Source organism: Lissotriton helveticus, chromosome 3_2, assembly GCF_964261635.1.
Source record: "Lissotriton helveticus chromosome 3_2, aLisHel1.1, whole genome shotgun sequence".
NCBI lineage: Eukaryota > Metazoa > Chordata > Amphibia > Caudata > Salamandridae > Lissotriton > Lissotriton helveticus.
The window spans coordinates 258,088,904-258,114,276 of NC_136062.1; the positions used below are offsets into that span (position 1 = coordinate 258,088,904).

At 45.1% G+C, this 25,373-nt stretch overlaps 1 protein-coding gene across 1 annotated transcript in view; it reads left to right on the forward strand.

Moving 5' to 3' along the window:
• Positions 1-25,373, forward strand: part of OTUD7A (OTU deubiquitinase 7A) — a 681,211-nt gene that overhangs the window by 22,832 nt on the left and 633,006 nt on the right. Inside the window, exon 2 of the mRNA XM_078685161.1 lies at positions 21,075-21,229. Within this exon, the coding sequence (XP_078541287.1) occupies positions 21,145-21,229 (85 nt within the window). The 5' untranslated portion in view covers positions 21,075-21,144. The remainder of the gene's footprint in view (positions 1-21,074; positions 21,230-25,373) is intronic.

A 25,373-nucleotide genomic window follows, 5' to 3' on the forward strand; every position in this document is an offset into this window, starting at 1 on the left:
AGTTGAACATTTGACTCATATAAAACCAGAGAAATTCGCCTGTTATAGTTAGTTGAGCTAACTATAACTCGCGTGCGCGCAACGCACTGGGGATGACGTCACATCTTACATCACTCATGACATGGTCAGTGACATCACTGATGACATCACTGATGACATCTCAAATTACATCACTGACAACGTCACTGATGACATCATCCACGTGAAAATCTGATGCACTCTAAAATACAGACTACTATGTTTGAAACCATACACACAAGAATGCCAGATACTACATACCACCCACTATTTCCTAGGTCTATACACACATATATATATATATATAGCACAAGGGGATTAGGTAATTTTATTCACATTCCTAAGATTAACATTGGACGCCAAACTGACAAGTTTCGACAAAATGTCTTTATCGTAAGCAAAAACTGCCATTTTACTTTCTCTTCTTTAGTGTCCTTCTTCAGTTTCTCTTTACTTGCAATGCATTATGGTAATGGTAGTTCATATATTTGCAATGCGAACTTCACAAAAATGTTCATTTAATGAAGACAAGTGACTTAGTCAAATGAACATTGCTGCGAAGTACTTCTACATCATTTCATAAATACTTTACTGGGATGGTTGCCCCAAGAAGAGGCACCAAAGGAGGCTGTGTTGTAAACCGCAGCAATTCTAAACCGCTGACAGTGCACACACATCACATATATCACACACATAAATTTCTATATGTATTCACGGAAAAAACACAGGTCACAGGTGCTCCACTGTGAGCAAATGAGAGCACTGTGAAAAAACACTGTGAAAAGCAAAGTGCTCCACTGTGAGCAAGTGAGAGCACTTGTTTGCTATGGGCGGTTTGCTATGGGCGGTCCCTAGAGCCATTTACTACTCCAGGAGGGGGGCCACATGCCCCCCCCCTCCATTTTTGAAAGTAGCCCTGGGTCTGTGTGGGGGGGTTGAAGCCAAAATTGGTGTAATTCCATTCAGCAGTTCGGGCTGTAGCCATGTCTAAAGTTTCCTATAGAAATTAACATGGAGAAAACGCTTTTTGTGACCCCCCCTTTTTTCTCGGCTCCCGCTTGACAAATCACCTAAAAATCTTAAACACGGGAGTTGACCTGACTGCCCCATTCGTTTTGAAAATTTTGTGAAGATTTGTCAAACTGCGCAAAAGATATTAGCAAATCAAAAATATATATATGTGTATGTGTGTGTATAAATATATATGTTTTATACAGCGCATACAATGCCTGCACTTTACTTACACAAGGTCAGATTCATTTTATTGTAAGCATGGGCAATTAAGTGATTTGCCCGATATCAAAGGCTAATGAGCCAAAACTGGAACGCGAGCATGGTTTCTCAGATCCAAAGTCGGCAGCTCTGTCTACATACATATTTCTCAATATATGTGCGAAAGTCATACACAAGTGTTATGGATGTGTTGAAATTTTGTGTGTAATAAAAACAAATACTGCAGCAACAAATAATGGAAAGTTCACCGAGAGTCTCCCTTGTGAATATTTGCAAAGTTTTTTTTTTAACTAAGCTTATGGATATTGATCTGCACCTTTGAACTGGTGCACAAACAGGGCTAATCGTTTGATACACGTTGAAATAGAGGATTATATTGTGGTTATACTCCAAAGGCTGAGTTGGACCCACAATGTTTTATTGCTGTGAATATGTTAATTCTTTTGTTTCTTGTTATTTCCAGGACATACGTCAACCCATATTTATGTTGCTGGTTGTTCCCTAGAATTCCCCTGCCGATGATGTGCAAAGCCAAGGGCATCCAGTATAGACTTCTGGTATTTTTGTTGGTTTGGAGCAAACAGGCGAGAGTGTCTGTCAGAATGATTCATAGGCTGCGTGGTGCAGACTGACATATTCCTGAAGCTTTCACATTTGTGAGTCAGTTTTAGAAAAATGATTGCATTTATCTTGGCAAGAGCGCAAAACATTTTTAAATTAAAAATAACAGTTTTGCCACAAACCAGTGTCAGCATTGATGAATCTCCAAATCTTGCTAATGCCTTTAATCAGACACTTCCGCCAAGCTCTCACAACTCGGAACTTGTTGCCAGGTTAACTACATCTGTCCAATTGAGTTGTGTTCCTAAATTCTCAGGAGCGGCCTACCTAATGTCCTTCATGTAGTATATCTAAAGAAAACACATTTGTCTTTATATTGTGAAGTCATGTTTCAATAATAATGATAACTTATTTTAACATACTGCTCCATAGCCCACTCAAAGGGATATTGCTTTAAGTAACACTCTTTTGTTTGCCCCTGTTGTTACATTACACCAGTGAAAACATGAAGTTCAATCACGTTATTCAAGCTCAAGGGTCTCTTTTAAAGTTATGCATGATAGTCATATTTTATTTTCTCAGGAAATGATACCTTAACATGTCTACCTAATGTTAACATTGCGGATTTATTACTGAGGTGGAAGAGCATTCTCGATATAATTTAAGCAACACTTATATTTTTCAAACCATTATTCAAACCACTTATGATGCTATTTTAATATGCAAAAATGAACTTCCACCAAACATTAGGCGTTTGCAGAACAAGTGGAGTTTCACTCCCTGGAATTCCACGGACTTACATAAAAACTCTGCGAGATTCCACGGAGTTCCGGTAGAGGTGGAATTCGGGAGGTCGTACTGATTTTTAGCGCCAGGAGCTTGTTCTGCACTGTAAAAAATCTCTGTTACACGGCGGTTGGTGGCATTTTTCCAGGTCTCCATGCTCCAAGTGGAGTGTGGCGTGGGCAAAACTCTGTGAACTATGCCGGCAGGGTTTATCACCCACACCTACAGAATGTCATGCACACACCAACATCAAGGCTGCCTAATCTTGATTCCAGGTCATGTTTCTTTCTTACACAGATTTAAATATCCTATATAACTATAGGAATCTGCATGACCTTTTTCATTCACTTGACACGTTTTACTATTTTCCCTTCATTATCTCTCTTTTTTTTTTTAATATGGCTAACTTCCCAAAAATGTGTGCTGGTTCCCACCACCTGCCACCACCAGCACCAGGATGGCAGCAAAGACTAGGGCACATTTTATAGCTTTTTACAACTTTTGTACATTTCCCATGTAAACTCATCGTTTTGGTTAAGAAAGTGAAGCTATACGTCCCATTATGCATTGTGGTGTTGACTATAAAAAGAAGGATTGGTTGAAGGTCATCATTATGGCATAGGCCTGTTGACATTTCTAGAATGTGTCAAATGTTTGTGTTTCTTTTTTAGAAGTTCATGATTATCTTTCACAGTTCTCTGGCAAATGTTGTTTTCTTAATATGGTTTCTTCAGGTGATGTTGGCTTGGCATTGCTACCAGCTGTTTTTCTGATAGTTTTCAGTGTGCTTTCTCAGTTTTCTACAATGTCTTTTTGTCCGAGGGCATGACACATGCGATTAATGTCAGCGGCAGCAGCAAAAGGAGAAAGACATGCTTTTGGCAGTGATTTTGGGCATCAGCAAAAAACGATCTTACATGGACTGACAGCAGGTGCCATTATGCTACTGTCGCCCTCCCTGATGACATATAAGCAAAAATACCGGTCACTAATAATGGAATCATACATTTACAAAAAAAGTAACTGCAAACAAGTGCACGTTTAGAAATAGTTGTGGTGCACGTTCAGGGTCCACCTCAAAAATAACAAAAACATTTTCTTTAGAAAAGGAAGGCATACACAGTTGCAGAATAGGAGGGTAGCAAAGAAGGAGAGGGTGGGAGGAGAAGTCAATGTGGGATGAAGAATGTGAGGTGGGAAGGAAGGAGAGAAAAAATTAATAAAAGCACATACATCCTAGAGAGGGATGAGGATGCAATGGATGAGGAATGATACACAGCGTGTGGGGGATGTTAGACAGTGGAAACAGCAAGAGGGAGTGAGCAAGCTACGTGCTCCCATTGCGTTTTGAAAGAAAATGAAAAAAGTAGTACCTTAAATGCAAACAGTAGAAAAACACAGGTCACAGGAACAAACTATAGAAGCAGGGAAATGAGAAAGACAAAAAATCAAACTAGTCAAGAACAAGGGACTGACCCAAAGGCCGCTATATGAATATTGTTGGACTTGGCCTTTTTTCTGCAAGGTCATTCCCAAATGTTTCTGACTTCACCCTTTTGTTTTGCTGACTTTGGTTTTGCTGGCCTTAAACTATGCACACTTTATCACTGCTAACCAGAGCTAAAGTGCTTGTGCTCTCGCTTAAAACATGGTAGAATTGGCTAATACCCCATCGGCATATTTAATTTACCTGTAAGTTCCTAGTAAAGTGGCACTACTCGTGCCCATGGCCTGTAAATTAAATTCTACTAGTGGGCCTGCAGCACTGATTGTGACACCCACTTGAGAAGTCCTGTAAACATGTCAAAGGTTTGTCATTGGAGCCTGTATATGTAGTTTTAAAACTGTCATGCTGACCTGGCAAAGGAAACCTTTTGGCAGCCCCAAACCTCCTTTTTAGTACACATAGGTCACCACTAGGTTAGGGCCAGGACAGCTCAGTAGGCAGAATGCAGTGTTTTAAAAAAGTTAGACATGTGCGTTTTAGTTTTACATTTCCTAGCAGTGAACAACTCTTAAATTCATTACGGCCTACCTCTCCCATAGGATGACATCTTTGGTGTCTTTGGAATTGAAATGGAAAATCCCGTTCTATGGTAATGTTGAGGTTTTAAGTCACATTTTTGAAAGTGCCACCTTTTAGAAATTTGGCATTTTCCTGCCTTTCCCATCTAGTGCCTGCAGCCTGTCTCTGGGTCCCATGACTGGATGTAGCTAACAGTTGGGTTTTGTGTATTTCTCATAGACAGCTATACACTACAGAGATCTTAGATGTGCCTGGATTGGCCATCACTGACAAGATGGGAGGGAGGAGCTGGGTACAACCTTACTTACACTTGAATGGACTGTGTCCTACATCCACACAAAGAGCTGCATAACCCCTGTAGTTCGTCTGGAGCCAGAGCAGGGGAGGCAGGAAACTTGTGCACTTCAAAGGAAAACCTCTAGAAGCTTCTCCCACTTCAAAGTAGGCACTTGGTACCTCAACCTCAGATACCAACTCTTCAGTACACTACTGGACGTGTGGACTCTGCCAGGAAGAAGGACTGCTGTGCTGTTGTACTACCCGGCTGTCCTTTTGCCCTGGTGAGAAGGACTGGACCTGCATTTGTTGAACCCAGCATCTCAGAGTTACTCCATGTGCTACTTCGCTTGCCTCCTGACTACAGCCTGAGGGTCAGAAAGCTCCAACAAATTTGAATCCAGCACCTGTACTCTGCCATATGTGAGCCCTACTGTGCCACGTGGTGCCACCCCAGTCCTGAGCCCTTGGAAGAGACCGGAAGTTGCTCCACCAGCCTATCGGTTTATCCCGCAGGACTGACCCATCTCTTCCTGCATCTCCCGCAGAACCAGTGCATTGCTTTTGAGACTCATTGCCTTCAGAACCAATGCATTGCCTGCTGCGGGGACCTCCCTGACTCAAGAACTATGCATCACCCATCGCAACCCATGAGAGTCAATACATCTCCGTGCAAGGACATCACCTCACCCAACACAGCCCATTGGAACTGCTACTGCATGACACATCTCCACTCAAGAACACCACCTCACACTTCATGGCTCACCAGAGACACTACTGCATGATGCATTTCTTCGTCTGGACTTCACATCATCTCTGCTACATGACATCTTTTCGTAACCAGGATTCAGGTACTACGGTACTGTGTTCAGCTGGCCTGAGTGGGTCCCTGTAGCAGGCTCGTACTCCATCACTTTTGGCCAGCACTCATAAATTTATCTTGGTCTAGCGAAACCAGATAACAACGGCTGGCACTTCGGGCTTTTTGGAGCCATTTTCACTGAGATCTTTAAACTTGCACATCTCCAGTTCTACTGATTGTATTTTAGTCATTTTGGTATTGTTAAATTGATTACATTTATTATTTTTCAATATGGGTGTGGGATTTGTCTTGTGTTGTATTTTCACTTTATCACTGTTTGAAAAGCTGTATAAATATTTTTCACATTGCCTATAAGTTAAACCTGACTGGTCTGTTGATTTGGTTAATTTGGGGGTTTGCTTGTGCCCCAACCTGACAAGGATTGTTGTTGCTGCTTGAGTAGGGTGTCACCCCCCTCAACCAGTAACCAATTTCTAACATATATATTTTATGGTATTAATGACAATAAGTGTCTGACAGATGAAACTGGCTGTAGTTGAAATTTAAAACAAATCCCTTCAGGTACAACTCATCCATTCAGGACAATAAGAGACTGAAATACTCCTCCGTAGGCCAAACACAAGACTGTAGAGGATAGCTATCAAATCAAGGGCAGACAAATTAGACAACAAAGACATCCAATCAATAGCAAAGATGTGACCCAAACCACACTTTGAGCCAGATGTTGAAAGCCTAATACCGGTCGGTAACGGCCGAAATGACCGAATTTCGTCCGTTACCGACCGGTATTAGGCTTTTCAGATGTAGGAGGCCACATTTCAGGATTCGGTAATTTACCGAATCGGTAATTTAAGAAATCTGTAAATTACCATGGGCCCGATGTAGGTATCCAAATACCGGTCGGTAACGGACGAAAATACTGATTTTCGGCTGTTACCGACCGGTATTTGGATACTGAGATGTAGGGCCATAACAAAATGCAGAATCGGTAAAATTACCGAATCGGTAAAATTACCGAATCTGCATTTTGATATGTAGGTAGCACTGTAAACAGTACTACAGTGCTTTCAGGATTCGTTATTTAGCACAAATTATTAATTGGTGGTAAATAACTAATTCCTATGCAATTGCAAATATGTGCATTTACACCTGTGCCATGTGGCACACATACATGCCCTTAGGGCATGAAGCCCTAATCAGGGGTGCAACAGGGTGTCAAAGTGACACCCTGTCACCCTTGAATTTTTCGGTATTTACCAAATTGGTAATTACCGATTCGGTAATTGCCATTCATTCCTATGGGCCTACAGGTCCATAAGAATCAATGGCAAATACTGAATCGGTAAATACCGATTCGGTAAATACCGAATCCTACCGATTCGGTATTTTGTACCGAATTTTTACCTACATTGGATTTACCGATCCATAAATACCGAATCGGTAAAATTTATGAATCGGTAAATCCAAATTACCTACATCTAGCCCCAAATTCTTAAAATACAGATTCGGTAAATTACCGAATATGTAATGTAGGGAGCACTCAAGTGAGTGCTTCTTACATTTAAGGATTCGTTATTTACCACCAACTATTAGTTGGTGGTAATTAACGAATTCCTTTTAAAAAGGTATTTTTTTTGCTTTTTTTTCAGAGCCATGTGGCAGACATACATGCCCTTAGGGCATGTATGTCTGCCACATGTGCACCCATGCACTATTCAGGGGTGCAACAGGGTGTCAATGTGCCACCCTGCCACCCTTGAAAGGGTTCCCCCTATTAACGATTCGGTATGGGCCTCCTCTAGGTCCATAGGAATGAATGGGAATTACTGAATCGGTATTTACCGATTCGGTAAATACCGAATCGGTAAATACTGATTCTTAATTACTGAATCTTACCGATTCTGTAATTTTTACCCAAAAATTATCTACATCCCATTTACCTATTCTTAAATATCGAATCGGTAAAATTCGGTATTTAAGAATAGGTAAATTGAGATTACCTACATCTGGCCCTTTGGGCTTTATAGCTCTGATGGTTGGTGTTAGTGGTGGTGGGGAGATTACAGAACATAGAAGGAAACCATCCTCTGTGCTCCCTGGACGGAATTCCATATAGTATTACTAGTGTTATGGGAAGTCACAATAATACATGGCGTTGCATGCTGCTATCGCAAACTCCCACGCTGCCAGCCTCTTCTACTCAATATAGTGAGCTGAGGTCGCTGGTTTGTAGCAGAACCCACCCTTATCAGGGCTTTACTGTGCAGTGACACTATCTTGTCTCTACTAGGAAGATGGTGGGACCAAGTTGTTGCCTAATGGAACCAGTGAAACCAGTAGCTATGTGATGGTGGCGGTACCACTGGCTCCCTCCTGTGGAGAATACTAGTGAGGAGAAGGGGGAAGGGCGGCATACTTTCAAATTGGTCCATTGTCCAGCCTCACAGACGAGACTGCATCTGCATGTTCCTTGGCTATGAGTTGGTCCCTTTGCTCACATGCTGGTTCTTCCACCACACGTCACTACCGCACACTGCTGCAATTGTGAAAGCATCTGAGAGTACATTGCAGCATTCACTTCACTTACAAATAAGTGTGCCATTCTTTCAAGAACACCCACCTCCTCCTCCCAGATCACAAATAAAACCTCCTTCTTTTATGCAACAACAATGTCCACTGTGCCTTTTCTAACCTATTGTGCAATAAAGAAGCAGTGGACATGACTTCAAACATTATTAGTTCAACTTTTGATTACAAACATTTACTTTCAGTTTCCTGTTATTTGTTATCCAAGTCATGTACAATCCGGATTCCTTTGCGGATACAATTCCTTGTCGATATATGTTTGTCTAAGGCCAGGAGTCAGCCTCGCCCCTTGAAAGAGAATAAAATGGTGTACCATTGTATGTCAGTAGGAGCAACGACGTCTCCCAGCTAGCAACATTGGGGAGGGGCGGTGACGTCCTTCAAGAAACACAGAAAGGCACTAATTGTTATTTATTTTGTTCTCTTAAATGATGAGAACATAGATACATGTTTCCTCCCTTTTCGGGGCAATGTGAAATGGGGGACAGGATCAACAGTGAACAGAGCTTTAACTTTCTGTTGCACTCACTCCAACTTGACTCAGAAAAAGCCAAACAACTCTGATTCACTCCATCGAGGTGGCTATGAATATATCATTATCATGATTGTATTTCAAACAGAAAAAAACGCATCTTTCTGTTTAGTGCGTTGCAACCAAATGCCAGTTTCCCATTTATCATATTTCATAGAATTTGTTTCTTTTCATCTGAAAGAATTGTGCATTTTGTGGTCCAAAGGGCTGGCCAGTGATGTTACTAGGGAATACAGGGCCTCCGCCTTCAATAGGTGCCAATAGTTTTTCAACTGACCTTATTGTCCTAAATTGAAAAATGGGACCAGTGCTCTCTGGTCAGCGTCCCCAGGAAGCAGAGCCACACCAAGACGTCATGAGTTACTCCCTATCTCTAATGCTGGTTAATGTGCAGTTTACTCTTAATCAGACAATCCAGCCAAAGAGCAGGTGAAACTTGTGGACTTTGCACTAAGTCTGTTAGCCCTATTTTCTTTTGCTTCTTTTTTGCCTCCTCCCACATTTTCTGACCAGCCCACATTATTTATCAACTAGCCCATCCCATCTACCCCTCACTATCCCCACATATTCTTTCCTCTCCTTCTCTTTTCGTGTCCTCGTTTTCCTGCTCTCTGTCCCCAAAAAATAATCTTAAGTGAAAAAGAATGCCTCATTTAATCTGCTTCCCCTTTTTTCCTCCTTCCTAATCCAACTTTTAAAAAAGTCCCCTGCTTCGACAGACTATGCCCGCAACCTCGGCATCATCTTAGACAGCAAGCTATCTATTAAGAAACAGGTAAATGCCATCTCATCTGCCTGCTTCCACACCCTACGCATGCTCCACAATATCTTCAGGTGGCTCCCAGTCAACACCAGAAGCACTGTCACACAGGCCCTCATCACCAGCAGGCTGGACCATGGGAACACACTCTTCATCGGAATCACCACACACCTCCTGAAGAGACTACAGACAAATCAAAACTCTGCAACAATACTCATCTCGACCTCCCCAGATGGAACCACATCATACCCCACCTCAGGAAGCTACACTGGCTCCCGATCCAGTAGGGATTTCAGTTAAAGATGCTGACCCATGCATATAAAGCCCTGCAGAAAGAAGGACCAGCATACACCAAGAAACGCATAACCTTCCACCAACTGACCAGACACAATCCGCCTCCCGCTTCCTCTCAGACACCCCTCAGATTTGCCAAGGCAAAAGCAGAGGATGTACCTTCTCACACCTGGCAGCCAAAGTTTGGAACGACTTCCCTATACACCTCAGGATTGCCTCTTCACTCCAACAATTCAAGAAAGGACACTAGACATCGCTGCTCGAGTGAACAGACCGCAACCACAGCGCCTTGAGACCCTCACAGGGGATTTGCTGTGCTTTATAAATCCTTGGTTGATTGATGGAAATATGTAATTCTTTCCCAAATATTCTGTATTATTCAGTGATTTATTTGTTAACAGAGATGGGGCGCTAGGTGGCACTAGACCGGCATGGCCGCTCTGGTGTAGAGCTCTCGCCCTGCCGGGGATAAAATATAATCATAAACCCTATCCTTCCTTCTAATTGCATCCACAACCTTCACCGACGTGTTGGCGAGACCGAGCTGCTCCCTCGGTGAAACTCCTGAGCGGTAGCTCTTACGGCGAGCCCGCAGTCGGCGGGCGAAGTTACTGCGGGAGAAGGTGGCTGTGCTGGCGGTCCTGCTGAGCAGGCCGGGGATCCACGTGAGACCGGTGCTGCACGGCCCTGTAGGCCGCGACACGCAACAGATCCGACGCTACTCGTGACCCCCAGCTTTGGAAGCGGCGCCCCCTCGCTAGATGGGAGGACCCCCCTGCTGGTAGGACTCTGCCGCCCACCCTCCCTCCCCCGAGCCCCCTTCGGCAGCTCCTGGCTTCTTTGGCAACGTGGTAGGAGCCTGCAGACCCGGGACGACGTCCACTGATGCTCCAACAGTGGTGGGGGGCTAACTGTGTCGTTGCCTAGGGGCGGCGGGGGCGGTGAACACCGAACTGCGTGTGGCGCCGCGGGCGCAGAGGCGAAAGCAGCTTTAACCATCGTCCTCCACACCCATGCACTGCCCGGGTCCCTGAGCTTCTCCTCGCTGTCCCTGCCTGCGACTGTCTCGGACACCATCTCCCGACCAGCCCATTGTCTGCAGACAGCACGATCCTGCTGGGCCACCTTCCCCAAATACATACCCTGTAGCCGCCATTTTGGAGACATCATATGAACGCACCCGCGGGACTAGCCGTAGCTGACAGCCCAGATCCCCCTGCTGTATTGGATCCGTGGGGCGCCGTGGGCTGGCCTGGTCTTACCTTGCCACTATCCTTTGGATCATGAGATAGGCTGCTCTGAACTGTCCCTGGATTACCCTCCTGTGTGGAACACACTCGCAGGGTTGCTGGCACTGCCGGAGGGCGCGTCATCGGGGGGCTGTAAGTGGCGCTGGAACTGACCGCATTAATTGAAGGGAGACGGTGTGAGAGGACCGTTCGGGGGATCGTCCCCCCCCTCCCCTCTGTTCCCCCTACTTGCACGGAGTTTGGGAAGGTACTGTGTCACCGCCACCCAAAGGACCTACCTTGGGTGTACTCCTACCCACCACTTTCTCGAACTGAAACTGCGCAAACAGCTGGGTGGTGGTGCGCGGGTTTCCCTCTCCCCTACTTCATCGCACCCCGTGCCGCCCGATCAGCCGCAATGGGAAAAACGGAACCCAGACAGTCCAAACTACTGTTCGATGGACGCAAGACAACGAGCGCCAACTCTAAAACCCAGAGTAACGATGATCCGCCCGAAACAGGGGAGGACAGCTGGAAAACCCTCCTTGTCGCCATGCAACAGAGCCTCACTTCAATTGATTCCAAAATTGACTCAACGAACCATAGACTAGATAATGTAGTGGCGAAATTGGATGGACATGAAACACGCCTTAAAGAAGCTGAACAAAGAATCTCTGATCTAGAAGATGGCGCTACCTCTAATCAAAAGCAAGTGGCACAAATGGATTAACTATTGAGGGTCATAGCTGACAAGAACGAGGAGTTGGAGGCGCGCTCCCAAAGAAACAACGTTCGTATGCTAGGCCTGGCGGAATACACCAGCATTGGACGATTGGAAGACTACATGGAACGCCTATTAAGTGATCTCTTCGGACGTGAGTCTTTCTCGGCGCAACTGGTTATTGAACGCGCCCATTGCTCCCTGGCGCCCAAGCCTCCTCCGGGAGTGTCACCGCAGCCGATCATCATGAAATTTCTTAATTACCGCGACCGGGATACCCTGCTACGTCTGGCGAGAGAGAAAGGTGAGTTGCGCTTCGAAAATACAATTCTGTCATTTTATCCGGATTTCACCCAAGCGGTGCAAGATGCTCGGTGGAAATTCATCGCGGTGAAGAAACAGCTCCAAACACGCAGTATCCAGTATGCGATGCTCTACCCCGCTAAGCTACGGATTCACCACAGAGGCTGTCAACACATTTTTTTGACATCCCAACTAGCCGAGGAATATCTAAAACGCGACAGAAGATCATCACCGAGTGAAGCGGCTGCCCGGCGCCGCTCGCGCTCCCATTCACCCTTGTCTGAACCTTCCTGAGTCGCTGTTTCCATGCAACATCAACCTTAATCTGGCGCCTCTCTCCTGATGACATGCAGCCGACCAACTGTCTGGTGATGTATAATGTTCCTATTGACTTGAAGGATCTTATTGTTTCCCGGCCACTCGCCTCCGTCCCGTCATTCTGACCCCTGTGATCCAGGAGGTTGTGGATGGGTGAAATAAGGAGCTGGAGTGACTCGGGCGGGAGCCCCTAGTGGCCCCCCCATCTGAGGGTATTACCCACTGAGAACTAATGATTGTTAATGTTTGGGACTGTTGCGGCCGGGTGCTAATACTCAGCGTATTGTTTGGGGGGGGCTGCTTTTTCCTGGCAAGTTGGGGTTGCCAGTGTGGGAGCGGGGGGAGGGGGGAAGAACTGTGGTAATTGGTCCGAAGTAACAATGTTCTATTCGCAGTACATGCTTTGTGGCACTTTTCCTTCAACTGCTTATTCATTTTGCCGTTTGCCACTACCCTGCCTATTATTTCACACTACCTACCCACATGTCCACTATGACCAGACCTGAAGCAAACCAGACCATTAGATTAGCTTCCTGGAATGTTAGGGGCCTCAATGACCCTAGGAAACGAAGGCAGATCTTGGGATATCTAGACAGGCATGGCATAAATGTGGCTCTTCAACAGGAAACACACCTGGCTCCTGGGCACGCTCCACAATTCGCATCCAGATGGGCCTCCAGCCGCACCTTCTCGCCTTATTCTAATTATGCCAGAGGGGTTGCAATTCTGGTAAAAAAGGGAGTGGCCTTCACGCCTACGGGGTTTGAAACTGATAAGGAGGGCAGATTTTGTCTGGTGTGGGGGCGCCTGTGCTCGCATGACGTTCTATTTGCTAGTTTCTACGGCCCCAATGTGGATAACCCCTCCAGTTTACTGACACTATGGAGCAAAATACAGACATTGGGAATCACACACATTATCCTGGGCGGAGATTTTAATACGGCGCTGCAGCCGACGCTGGACAGATCTCGTCCACTCCCTTCACACTATACCAACACACGTACCACGCTCAACGATATAGTAGTCGATAATCACTTGACGGATGCCTGGCGATACAGACACCCTGCTTTGCGAGAAGGCACACACTACTCTACCCAATACTCCACCTGGGCGCGCTTAGATTATGTTTTTGTCTCTGCGGGTCTAGCCCCCTGGCTGCGGCACGCAAAACACCTTGCCCGCACTTTTTCTGACCATTCCCCAGTCCTTTTGGAGATACAACTTCCCCTGGATAGCTCTCCCTTTCTGTCATGGCGTCTCAATCCGGCACATCTTCGGGACCCTGCCTTTAAAGCCGAATTGGAACAGGACATCCAGGATTTTTTCGAGCGCAATATTTCATCTGTTGATAGCATTGTCACCGTTTGGGAGGCTTTTAAGGTAAGAGTCAGAGGCTGGTGGATTGCTAAGGGAGGTGGTGTTCTACGGTCATTGCGCACGGACTTGCATAAACTGGAGGTAGAGTTGAGGGACTTGGAGAGGTCCATCGATTGCACCCCTATGGACCCAGATGCTCATATGCAAATGTGTAGTAAACTATCTGAGTACACGCAACTGGCTGACAGGAAGAGCAAATTCTTAGGAAGCCCGCATTTGGCCCGTATATACGGGTAAGGGGACAGGCCAGGCAGGGCCTTGCCGAACGCGGTTAAGGCCCCTAGATTCACTAACTATGTTACTCAAATACAAAATGACTGTGGCGGTACTTATAAGAATCTCCCTGACATACTTCGTACTTTCCGGGACCATTACCAGAAACTATATTCCTCGCACAGAACAGAACCCCTTGATCTCCCCACATACTTTGATGATGTCGCGCTGGCATGGTTGGGTAATGCGCAGCAGAAATTTCTCCACGCTGAATTAGAACTGGATGAAATTACCGAAGCTATTATGAGCATGCGCTCGGGTAAAGCCCCTGGCTCAGATGGCCTCCCCATTGATTTTTATAAACTCTACGCCCCCATTTTGGCCCCCATACTTAAACAGGTGTACTATGCCGCTCTGGAAGAAGGTAGTCTGCCCCAAACCATGCGCGAGGCCCTTATCACTTCCCTGCTCAAACCTGGTAAGCCCCCCTCACACTACGACTCCTATCGCCCATTATCACTTTTAAATTGCGACACCAAGATCCTTGCCAAAGTGTTAGCTACGTGGCTCAACTTACTCATGGAGCGCCTGGTTCTTCCTGACCAAGCTGGGTTTTTGCCTAATCGTGCTACATCCCATAACCTCCGCACTCTTCACGCTGTGCTTCAAGACCTTAACCCTAAATGCGACGCCGTGGCGGTGTTCCTTGACGCCACCAAGGCATTCGATTCCCTAGAATGGGATTACCTGTTTGGCACGTTACAACATATAGGGCTGGCCTTCAGTTTCCTGGACTGGGTGAGGTTGCTATATCATCAACCTACAGCTACTGTGCTCCTCAATGGGGCCAGGTCCACTCCGTTTACTGTCCAGACAGGTACCCGCCAGGGATGCCCACTGTCCCCCATCCTCTTTGCTATAGCGATTGAACCCCTAGCCGCAACGCTCTGGCAAAAACATAATCATCGCACCCTCATTTATAGCTCCCGACCACTCCTTGTCTCACTTTACGCAGACGACCTCACACTTTATATTGAAAAACCCTGTGAAAATTTAAATCCAATCCGGCGTGAAATAACTAAATTTGGGGTATTGCCGGAGTACAAATCAACTGGGCCAAATCTGCGATTTTTCCGCTTACAGACAGCACACACTCATTCCAGCTGGACTACCCGTTAGTGTGGGAACAAGATGACCTGAAGTATCTCGGCATCCACATACATAGGGATAAGGAGGCACTGATGCGTGCCAACTATGGCACTACACTAGACAAAATAACGGACAACGTAACTAAGTGGCTGCACCTCCCCCTCTCCATGGCAGGCCGCATTGCCTTAATTAAGATGAATATTCTGCCCAAACTGTTATATCTCTTTGTAAATATCCCGTATAACCCAGGCACTTTTTTCTTCCGCTCCCTCAGATCTCAGATCACGCGATTGATTTGGAGTGGGAAACAAGCGCGTCTCAGCCTCAACACCCTCATGCTTCCCTTTCACCTGGGCGGATTCGATGTGCCCAACTTTGAACGATATTATGACTGTGCACAAGCGCACTTCGCCGTCTACTGGTATCACCCACCCCCCTACATGGCACACTTGGCAGTTGAGGACGGCTATATGGACCCCTTAGTTCCCACTGGCTATATACACACCACGGTGAGCCAAAGAAGCCGGGACCCCTCCACTGTAGACTGTACAGTACAGGCCTGGAATCGACTTGTGCGGGCCTTTGATAGCCCATTTGTTTATTCACCCAATCTCCCTTTATTGAATGACCCGAGACTGCAGGTCACCTGTGAAGTCATCTTTCAAATCCTGCTCCGGAAACTTAAAATCCGTTGCTGGGGAGACCTGTACGTGCAGGGTACCTTCCGCACGGCGGACCAATTTTTTGGGGACATGTCCCCGTCCTGCATGGATACCTTCTTGTTTACTAGATTAAGGCACAATGTCCGGGCCCTTACTCCTTCCTTCCCCACTGAACCAGACACGTTTGCTCCGCTTCACGCCATAGTTCAGCCGACACCCCAAAACACGTAATATCCATGCTATACAAACATGTGCAGGCTGCACTCGGAACCACCCTCATCAGGGCTGGAGCGGAATGGGATAAAGATCTTGAGTCACCACTAACAGACGAACAATGGTAAAGCAGCTGTATTCAAATGCAGGTGATTACAAGCAATAATAGATTACGACTTTTACACTATAAATTTCTTCATAGATTATATCACACACCTGCCCGGCTGAAAAGATTTCACTTGCGCGAAACAGACTGCTGCCTACGCTGTGGTGCTGCTGGCGCTGATTTCATACACCTGGCTTGGTCCTGCCCCCGGATTGCCAGTTTTTGGGAACAAGTCTTTGTTGGCCTCACATAAATGCTAGGCGTAGCTCTTACCCCGTGCCCGCTTCAAGCATTGCTGGGATTGAGGCCCTCAGACTATTACTTGCAAAGCGATTAATAGCGTGCCGCTGGGGTAGAGGGCGTGCCCCCAAATTTAAGTGTTGGATTCGCTCCCTGTCTACCTGGCAAGAAAACTTACACGACTATGCGGAACTCCTACCCCCTAATTCCCAGCCAAAAGACATATGGGCTCCCTTCACAGCATATCTCCTCCAGCGGAGAGCAGGAGAGGACACTGGCCAAGCTGTGGTGATCACGGACACTGCCACGTCACCTCAAGTGCAGGATAGATAATGCCCTCCTTTACATGCATTCCGTACCCTCCCGACGACGTTTTATGATTTAACTGTATTGCCATTGCTGTGCCTGGGAGTGCGACTGGGATCGCCCACGGGGCCGCTATCTGGGAAGTCATTTGGACATGGTGCCCACTGTTATATCTTGCATGATTGCTCTGTTTGGATGGTTGGGGTCCCTTTCTTTTCAACTGAAGCATCAGGACTCATCTACAATGCTCCAGGACTACTTCGGACTTTCGATTGCTGTATTAGATTGCTATGTTGGGGAGGGGAGGTGGGAGGGCGGGTGGAGTTACTCATGAGATGTTCCTTTGTTTATTTGATCATTGCTCAGTACTGCTCTGCATGGGAAGATGCCACTATTCTGTAACATAATATAATGTATACCAACTTGACTTTATTGCATTGATGTACCATGCCAACATGCTCAATAAAGATTTTGGAAACTAAAAAAATATATATATATATTATTTGTTAACAGCGACAAGTTGAAAGGCAATACGGAGCATACGTTAGGGAGAGCAGATTTCAAGGTAAAAGAGAATATGTAATTTGATGATATATTTCGCTTCCTTGGTCTTGTTCATGCTGTGTTTCAGAATTGTTAGTTGGCAGACCACGTGACTACTTACAAAATTTTAAGGCTAAAGAGTGTTGCACTGTTCTTTTGTTTTGTGAATACATGTTAGTAAAAATAACCCCTAGAACAAATGGTGCTGTGATTGTAGATGTGTTAATATTGATATATACAATGACAGTGTACATCATGATATATGTACGTATACGTACTTGCATTGCTTTTGTCTAATCCACCCGATATGACCTCCCCATCAACCCCAAATCACAAATAAATGGTCAAGCAGGCCCTGTGACATAGGCCAGAAGCAACTGCTTGACAGATCATGGGTAAGGTGACACAAAATCCTTAGACAAATGCACAAACAGGAAAAACCAGATCGATCCCACAGATCGGCAGTGACACCATAATGGTCTTAGGAGATTGGCCCCAATAAAGCACGTTTGGTCGAAGGGGCGAGCGATCCCAAAACACTCTAAAGACAGTTGCCCCACTAAGTAAGGAACACTCAGCCAATCCGAACACAGCGTGCACAATAATGCCTGGTCGTTTGGCTTAGTGGACTAATGTGTCCATTGTAGGGTCCTGTGTTCTACCTCATGTCGTAGGTTCACTCCTGTCGGGTCCACTCGGCCTTTCATCCTTCTGAGGTCGACAAAATGAGTACCATTGAGGTGGGTAACAAGAAACATCTGTTTTTTAGCACCAAGATATCCTTGGGTACAACAAATACACATGTTATGTTACTACACGCAGTGATCACGTGCTCCCCATGCTGGAAATCTGGACACATACCCACTGGCCTCAAATTATGTCCACGCAAGGTCGAGACCCACCTGCGCTTCTTATCAAATGACCAGATTTATGGCCAGATTGCTAGGTTAAGATTTCTGTCTGCAAAGGAATGTGCAAATTGTTTTATCACGCTTTATGTAATGTACTAGCAGCCCGCCCCAGTGTTGCCTGGGGCAGAAAGGGGCTGGGGGCAGCATTTGAGGCTTGCGTGCACTCCCACTCCTGCCCCCTCCCACCCCCTCCTGCCCCCGGCCCCCTCCCGCCCCGGCCCGGCCCCCTCCCGCCCGTCTCCCGGAGAGCCTGCCTGATCCTTACCTCAGCCGCCGGTCCCGCTCCAGGCGCCCCGCCTGCAGAGGCCGCCACTCTCCAGGCGCCCCGCCCGCACAGGCCGCCACTCTCCAGGCGCCCCGCCCGCACAGGCCACCACTTCGCCCAGCAGCAAGCAGGGCCGCGGCAGTCCTCCCAGCAGGTCGCGATCTTCGGCGCCATTTCAGGAAGTGTTGCCAGGGAGCGAAAACGCAAATGATGTCATCACACAGACGTCGCGGCCGGCGCTACTTGCAAGGGACTACTTTATTTTTATTTCGACATTTTTTAAACAACGTATATTTTTTATTTTTAATAGCCTATGTCCATCTGCTTGCCCTGAGGTTTTCAAAGATGTCTTGGATGTTTTGATTGGTGGTTTATATTTTCGAGTTTATCTGGCTCAAAGGTTTGTGTTCTTTCTTTATAATAGTAGTATAGATAAAAAGATGGATGAACCCAATGTGCTTTGAGATAGTTCTCAGACCCTGACTCTGTTGTCTGTTCTCCCAGCTGCTGCGTTTAATTAGACCAACTGTTCCTGTTTTGACAAATGCCTCGTCTTTAATTTTTTCAAGGTAAATTCATATTTGTGCAACAGATGGGATAGTTTTAATAATAGGTCATTTGCAGGGAGTACCATCTTACTTGCTGAGCTTCACAGATTATCTATTGCACAGTATTCTGTGAACCCTAATATGCAGTTAGTTTCATACATAAAAAATCATGGTTGGAAATTCATAGAAAATAGGAGTTGCGCTTTTCTTCTAGTGCAAATCCCACTTGTAACTATTGTGGCATTCTACAATTGTTGATTTAGGACTCAGGTGAGGAACACTGGTGTATCCAGGGTAGGAGCAGCAGGAGGCAGTCGGAAAGGCAGTGGACATCTGCAGCATTGGAACTTTGTGGGTATTCACAAATCTTTCCAATTGTTGTAACACTCAATTTGCACAACTACACTTAGGGATTAATTGCTTGTTCCACTTTTTCTCAGCGGGAAAGATACCAGGGTTGGAATTAATTATGTCAATCAATCAATTAATATGGATTTGTAAAGCGCGTCTAATAATCGATGAGGGATGTTGTGAGATAACGAGGATTGCAGGTTATTTCACTCAGACTGTGGAATAACATACAGACCCTCGAATACCAGGTCCAATTGCACATTTTGCCCTTTTAGGAGAGCTAGTAGATATAAACTACAAACATTTAACAGCTGCCCTAATTAGGTGTTAAATGTTGCTGGGGCCTTTTCTACTGCCTTTTCTATTGGATGTTCTGGCTGCAGGAGGGTAGTTTTATTTTTAGGTCGGGCCTTGGCAGCGCATGCGCTGCGAGCCATGCTGTATTAGAGTATGTACTTGAAGCCCCGTCCACTCTCCGCCCATATTTGTCATTGGCTTTTGTCATTGTCCTTTGTGAATGCTGGCTTCTGATTCGTTATTAGGCTTGTTAGTCCCTCCTTAGAACAGCCTTATCTTCATTTGTTACCTCCCATGAGGACTGGCACTTTTACTTCGGTTGTTACAGGGTATGTCTTCTTTAGCTTGTAAACAGTATTTTCTTTAATGAGTTTCTCTTAATTCAGGAGGGTCTCTCGTGCGCAGTTGTGAACACCGGCTTTATTGAACTCGTAGCAAAAGGGGAGCTCTTAGGTGGCCAAGGGAGACAGAAGGGGGCAACTCAGCAATACCTTCAAGCATTTGGAATGCAATAGGTCTCTCATTTGCAAGAGTTTAAGCTATTGACATTGTAAATGACAATGCCTTTTATTTATGTTTAAAAAAACAAAACATAAATAAAAGGCATTGTCATTTGCAATGCCCGTAGCACAAACTTGAGTAACTGTGAGGCGTATTGAATTGCAGATGCTTGTTACTTTAGCTGGGGGAGATTCTTCTCTGACCTGGAGGAACCAAGATTTCTGGGTTTGGAAACAACAGCTGCGCGTAGCCCTTGAATTTCCACAGAGAAGTCAAGTAAGGCTTGAAGTCTCTGGGCACCAAATTATTGGGTCCTGATTTCGCAGACAACATAATTCTGGGAATGGACATACTGGGAAAGAGATAATTGCCCAGAGCAGTCTCCACCCGGGATACCACTCTGACACTTCATAATAGGTCCCTTAGTGGCAAAAAGATAACAACATCCACAAATTTTATGGAGTGCAGAGAGATGGAATAGTTAGATCTGCTAAAGTACACATTCATTATACTTACTACTTTGAAATGTCGACTGTGTGGATAATCTGCAGGTTGTAGGCCATTCCGAGTATGCATGAAAAGTAATGATTATATAGATTGCCATTTGTATTTTCTTGAAGGACCTAAACGTTGGAAATTAACACAAATGTGTAGGAATAATCCTATGATACCTAAAACGATGACTAATACGAAACTAAACCCCTGCATTTTGAATCATGAAGAACATTCACATTTTAGAAGCCATGCAAATGCCAAAATAATGCACTGCCTAAGCTTAATTAATATTTTATACTTGATGCCAGTATCCAGACCCTATTTACCACCGCAAGAGGGGGTTTGTTTCAGATCATTTCTCATACTCAACATGGCCACCAAGAGTTCAAAAGCTCAGGTTAATGTTCTTCTTTCTTGTATTGCTCTTCTAGATGGACCGGTGCTGATTTACCCTCCCAGCCTGGTTCTGCTGCACATCAGGCAGCAGCTCTCGATGATCACATGACTCTGGATATGGACTCGGTCCTGTCAGACTTTGTTCGGTCCACAGGGGCAGAACCTGGTCTGGCAAGGGACCTGCTTGAAGGTAAGCCTGATGTGTGAGGTGTCTACACAGAGCTATGCGCGCCTGTCAAAACATCAAAGATTTTATTTTCTCATGATGTTGCTTGGTTCATGAAATCATGGTTAATTCACAAATTTTTGGTTAGGGAATACATTTTTTTTTAAATGATGTATTATTTTTAGATTACATCATATTCCTCTTACCTTATTTGCCTAGCACTCCTGCAGCTCAAGTGATTACTTGGTGCTAAAAGATTCAAAGGTCAGATTACTTAATTATCTCAGGCAGGTTGTCCAACGTAGTTTCAAGAGAGTCTGATCCATGCCTGAATTTCAGGCTAGGTAGGTAAAATATATGCCAGTTAAAGTAGAAATTATTTACATTGTCAGCATTAAAACAGGATAGGCATCCAATGCTCCTGAACCTGGTGCAGCCGTGCCTCAAAGGAGCACTATGAAATTAGCCAAGTTTTAATTTTTGATACTGAAAGGGAATTCATTCTCCAAGGCTCAGAACTTTATTAAGTGCCAGAGCATGTTTACTCTCATGGAGCAGCTATTATAGTCACGTGCCTTGACCTCTGTGTTTGCCATGTGTATTGAAAACAAAGTCAAAAACTTATCAAATGTCCAAGCTCAGGAAGATTATCACATTCAGCATTCTTCAAATTACTTTCTAAGCGCCAAGTGCATTGGCCAACAGTGATTGTGTTTGTTTCATATATGACATCAAATGTGTGATATCATGCAAAGCTAGTTTGGTTTTAACAAGTCTTGTTTATTTACAATCGATAAATAAACTGCTCTACAAGACATATTTCAATAATCTTTAAATTATTACCAGTTTTTCAAGAACCTTAAGTGTAATTACCCGTTTTAAATCTACGTGTACTAGACTATGATATAATCACACGTTTTAAGTGAAATATGAGTGTATTTTACTGTTTGCAACAAGTAATCTTTCTTGTTAACACTGTCGAAATGTTTACCTTTAGTGTCCCTAATGCAGTGACTGAAATGTAGTCAAGGATTTCTACTCTTTTTATGGTATTGCTTATTTATAAGATACACTGGATTGTTTGTATCTGTTTTCATGTGTAATCGATGTCAGATATTTTTTATTATTAGGTAAATAGTCGATTTTCTTGCTACAAAATATATTGTGCCCACAATCCAGTAAAACAATCATTGGAAATTGTACGAAATGTACTTTAAAGTTTAGAATCATAACAGCAAGAAGAGTTAAATTAATACCAGGAAACTGATGAACTCGTTCCTTGTAATAAAATCTAAAAGCCAGAAAAAACACAATAAGGTAGACTCCCCTCATGAGAAACAGACTGTAGTGACGTTGGTAACACACTAGACTAATCTAATGGGCACAGACTGAATTAGGTGGGTTTGAGCAAATGGTAAGTAAGTGCAATTGTTGAAGATCATCAAGTATGCCTTCTTGCTCTTCCGGTGCCCTAGGCTGCACCACATTGCTCTGAATTACTGTATACCATAGCTTTTTAATCTGCTGACTTCATAGGCGGTTTGCAGTGAATTATCCGTAGTTCGATATGAAATAATGCTGCCTATCGATCCTTAGCAGTGGTATATTTGTAAAAAACATAAGTGCCGGGACTCTCAACTGGACACAGCTTGTACAACCCCATTTCTCTGTTAACACCCCCTAAAACAGTATCAACACTTTAACCCTGGGCGTAGTTCGCATAGTAGCGCTACGCGTAGCTACGCGAAGTGCACTTTGCACTACGCGAGCTACACGTAGCACTACGCGAACTGCGTAGTAGACTGTTCGCACTGTGCAAGATGCCGTTTTCAATGATTGCACAGTGCGGACAAGCATCCGGCACTGTGCAATCTTTGAAAACGGCATCTTGCACAGTGCGAGCTGTAGTTTTCTGCCGCTCGAGTAGATTTTTACTCGAGCGCCAGCTTTTTCAACGCGGACTCGTAGTTTCTCATCGCGAGCGGTCGCAATGAGAAACCTGACCTCCCTGCATTGAGAATTTCTCCAGGAGGTTTATTTTCCACACTTGCGATCGGCAACTTGATGTTGCTGATCGCCAACGAGGAAAAAGTCTCGCTCGATGTCATTTTGCTTGCTCGCGGTCACCAACTTGATGTTGAGGACTGCGTGCAAACAAAAAATGACCGCTGTACTACGCTACGCTACGCGTGCTTGCACTGTGCTACGTGCAGTTCGTGTAGTGTGAAGTAGCGCAAACTTCGCAAACTACGCGAGCGTAGCGTAGTGCTTTGCCCAGGGTTACTACTAATCATCAAGTGGGGAGAGGATGTGGTGTAATGGACAGAGCTGTCGACTTTTGAACTGGGGAGGAGGTTTGAATCTGGATGTCAGCACAATATACTGTGATTCTGGGGAAATCACCTAATCTCCTTATAAATGAATGCGTCCTTAATCGGTACTCATGAAAAGCATTGTGTTGATGATTAAGCGCTGATGCTGAGCACCAGTAACCACTGGCTCAAATTAAGCACTGGTTCTAAGAGTACACTAGTTCATTTTTGGAGGAGTCAAAAAAGAAAATCTAACAAATGATTGAAATTTTGGAGGCCAAAAAGTAATCAGAACAATTTTTCAGGTAAAGTTGGCCATTGTTTCACACAGTTGTGCAGTCGATTCTCACTATTTTAGAGCATATATGGGCACTGATTTGTGGGACCAAGAGTCGATGTGGCTACCTAGGGATTAGGCATCTCCATTAAGCCATGGCTGGTGACGTCAGTGATATACACACCCTGGGTTAGTTGTATGTAAGCATGGGCGGATCTAGCGGATCTCGCGTACGCGAACTTGCGGATTTACGGATTCGCAATCCGCGAAGATCCGCGAACTCTAGCGGATTTGCGGATTTTCCCGTTTTTTGTGTTGGCGCGCGTTCGCGCCGATTTTGGGACAAGTTTGCAATTGCGAACTTACTTTTCGGCTCGCAACGGCCGCGACTATGTTGTTTCTACGTCTGGTTTATCATCACAGGTTCACAGCACCCTCTGTTTCACCACTGCCACCCTCTGGGACACCCATGCCACCCTCTGGTACATCCTCACTGCCACCCATTAGGTTTATTTATCACTGTAGATTATGGTGGTTGAAAAAAGCAAGCACACCTGCCCTTCTTCAACTGCCATCAATTAATTTGTGTTTCATTAATGTGTCAGTAATTTTGAAAGTTCCAGTCTGGCTGGCACCTGCTTCCTTCCTTATCTGTAATTTGCTTTTTGTTGCAGTGAAATTTTTTTTTCACAGGACCTTTATGGTCTACTTGTAGCTATTCTATGAGCCTGCTGTTTGGGTCATAGCAGGGTCATAGAATAGTTGCAAACTCTGGAGGGGCCCATCAGGAAGCACTACCTTGAATGTTACTAATGTTAAGTTTGAACTTTTGCACCTGCTCATTGCTTTCAGTTTAGCTAAAATCGTTTTTTTCTGCAATTTCGCGCGTTTTTTGGGGCGCGAATCCGTGCGAGATCGATTTCGGAAGCCGCGAATACGTGCGAATACAAAAGTGTTTTTTTTGCGACGTGTATGTTCGCGTGATCTTGCGCGTGTTCGCTAAGGTGCTTCTAGCTATACGTTTGCCAAGTTACCCTATCGGTCGTACACGGGCGCGGCCATCTTGTTGGCGTGACGTAATTCTGTTTCCGGCCGCTATGTGTAATCTCGCAAAGTGTGCTGCTCGCTAGTACAATTTCGCGCGTACTCGCAAGGAAAATCTCGCGCGAACTTACCCACGCGGTCGTGAACGGGCGCGGCCATCTTGTTTCTCATTCATTGCTATGGTTCTGGGCATGCTTTCTCTATCCTCTCTCAATCTCTGCCATCCTTTGCTTGTTTGAAGTTTTTTTGATCTAATTTTACTTATTATCTATCCCTCTATTTTTCTAGCTCTATATTTTTGTGTTTTCTGCAGCTTTTAGTTACTTTTAAACTACTTTTTTAAACTCTTTTCTTTTCTTCTTCACTATTCTATTTCTTGTTTATCATTTAACTCTATTTCTGCCCAGACCATGGTAAAGGGAGCCGGGAAGCACCCTGAGAAGGGGAAGGGTCCCGCACCCCGTGCCCGGCTCCCGTGCGGGCGTTTAAGGGGGGAGCAAGTGGTCCCGAGGGAGATCTTCAGCGCGGAGGAAGT